The sequence below is a fragment of the Octopus bimaculoides genome, unplaced genomic scaffold (genome assembly GCF_001194135.2).
Source record: "Octopus bimaculoides isolate UCB-OBI-ISO-001 unplaced genomic scaffold, ASM119413v2 Scaffold_35421, whole genome shotgun sequence".
NCBI lineage: Eukaryota > Metazoa > Mollusca > Cephalopoda > Octopoda > Octopodidae > Octopus > Octopus bimaculoides.
Window position 1 is genome coordinate 2,005 of NW_026327568.1, and position 2,341 is coordinate 4,345.

General features: G+C 35.5%; 1 protein-coding gene across 1 annotated transcript in view; it reads left to right on the plus strand.

The window, feature by feature from the left end:
- The window catches only part of LOC106873593 (uncharacterized), a gene marked incomplete at its 3' end in the record, with an annotated part of 3,318 nt that extends 984 nt beyond the window's left edge, over window positions 1-2,334 (plus strand). The window contains exons 2-3 of the mRNA XM_014921027.2: window positions 1,098-1,212; window positions 2,168-2,334. Coding sequence (XP_014776513.1) covers window positions 1,098-1,212; window positions 2,168-2,334 — 282 coding nt within the window. The remainder of the gene's footprint in view (window positions 1-1,097; window positions 1,213-2,167) is intronic.
- Between the last annotated feature and the right edge of the window lie 7 nt (window positions 2,335-2,341).

Here is a 2,341-nt window from a genome sequence, read left to right on the forward strand (position 1 = left end):
AGAGAGAGAGAGATACGTGCTGTGAAGTGTGACACGTAGCCAAGGTTGTGACAAAGTACCATGTCCCTCAATCCAGTCCTATATTCTGCAAAGTCTAACGCAGGGCATAAAACCACGACAAATGTTTGTGTACGGAATACCAGCCACGTCAAATTATTACTAAAATTTAGAAATCATATGAATTTTATACTTGAAAAAACCCAATCTTCTTTCGGCAGATTACTCCCAGGATAACATAACTACTTGTTTAAACATCATATAATCTTCTTAAAACTCCTCTTTAATGTTAAGCAAAATACCAAAAAGAGTAAAGTAATACCGTTACATATTCACTACATATCCACGTTATGCAAATCATCAACAACATCGGAGGCAAACCGTGGTGAGAGGTAAATAAACAGAGCACAGACGTTCGAGGCCACGCTTTTCCTTTGTAAGTGGTACAATACGCGTTGCCATTCTTACAGACACGTACGCTTCTCAACGTATACTATTGAGGAGGAATGGAGCGACAGAAGCAAGGACAAAACTTTGTAGGCAATACAGCTCCATCGTCAAACACTCCAACAACAACCAAAAATTCCAGCCTAGACTCTATGACAATAACACTGATAGCAACAATAATGATAACACCATTAACAAGAATGACAGCACCAGTACCAGCATTCCTGTCATAAAGAATTGTCACAGACGCTTGTGGTCGGGTTGTTGTCAAGTTTGTGGTATCAGCTGGAAAATATATTTGTTTTCATAGCAAACCACTTTCGAGCGAATTGCTTAGTGTTAGGGTTAAGCCTGACTTGCCTCGACCGAGATTGTTTAATGATTCTAAAATGTCCTTATTTTACATATTCTCGGGATTTTATGTTACGATGGGAAACTATTTCCCCGTGTTTGTTGATAATAAATCGTATAAATCGTGTATCATTGTTCTCAAATCAGCCAGCATAACCAAACCCTTACAAAGACACCAACTACTACTACTTGGAATGCCACCCTTACCGATTTCAACGTTATCAATATCAATGTGTTTCCTTTTATATAAACCACATTATTGAACTCTCTCCTACATATCCCATATCTATGTTCTTTTTCAGTGTTTTGTAAAGAAGACACAACATCAACTGAAAATGATACTTTCAATTGGCCAATGACAAAAGTTGGAACGACTGTGAAGATTCCCTGTCATGCAAATGTAGCAACAAGACGTTGGTCCGTTTCTAGTGCTTTACTTCTAATAATATTTTTATAGTTTTCATTATTGTGCTTTTTATGAGAGAATGTTATACGGTATAATAAATAAACATTTATTGAGATTAAGAGGATAGTATTAAATTCCATCGGTTCAGATCTTTTATCACAGCTATTTTACCCAAAATAGGACAGAATTTGCTTTGGTTTGACTACCAAGGTTTGCTTTGTTGTCAATAATAAACATTGCTTTAAAGCATTTCTTGTAAAGGTTCGTGTAAGTGCCAGAAGAAATAAATAAAATAATTTAAGAAGGAACATATATATTCAGACATAGACAAGATTCATCAATAATTCTGTTGATTTCAGGCTAATATTATTTATTCGATTTTATGATTACTGTGGATCAACCTGCTTTGTTATTATACGGTGGTGAACGAAGAAAGTAGATCAGCGTGGGACTTGATCCATGCCATTCGACAGTCTAAACCTCCAAATTTTTATCTACTCAGTATTATAAGCTTTAAAAAGTAAGTCAGCCATTTGTGTCTGTATTAGGAAAGATACGTAAATCTACTGCTGATTTTGATGATGATAATGGTGACGGAATGTAAGCATATGATTTCCCCGCTCAACTTTGACTAACCGCCCTGTACCTTAATACTTCATTACCTGTACCATTGAAACCAATCTTATACTAAAGAATCATAACAACAAATTATTATAAATAAAAGCAGATGTTGCAATATTCTTTTAAGCCTTAAACTTTAGTTAGGAAATATTTTACGTTGGCTTTGAGGTTACGGAGATAGAGTAAATAAGAAATTACTGACAAAATACATTACAGTATTTATTCTCGATCCACTAGATTATGAGTTCAAATCACAACCAAGTCGATGTACTTCTTGTATTCCTCTGAGATTGACGGAATAAGAAAGAGTAAACACGTCTGACAATATTTTACATTTATTTTCAGCTCTTCCAGAACGGTTGTACATCAAGAAATGCCAACAAACCAAAATATGACATCACCAAAGTGTTCACCATTCACTGGGATCTGGCAAGAACCAGACATGTCGCAGTGTTACAATACGGAGGGGATCACTCGTGAACTAAAGAACATAAGCAAAGAAATTGATAAAGGTCAGTG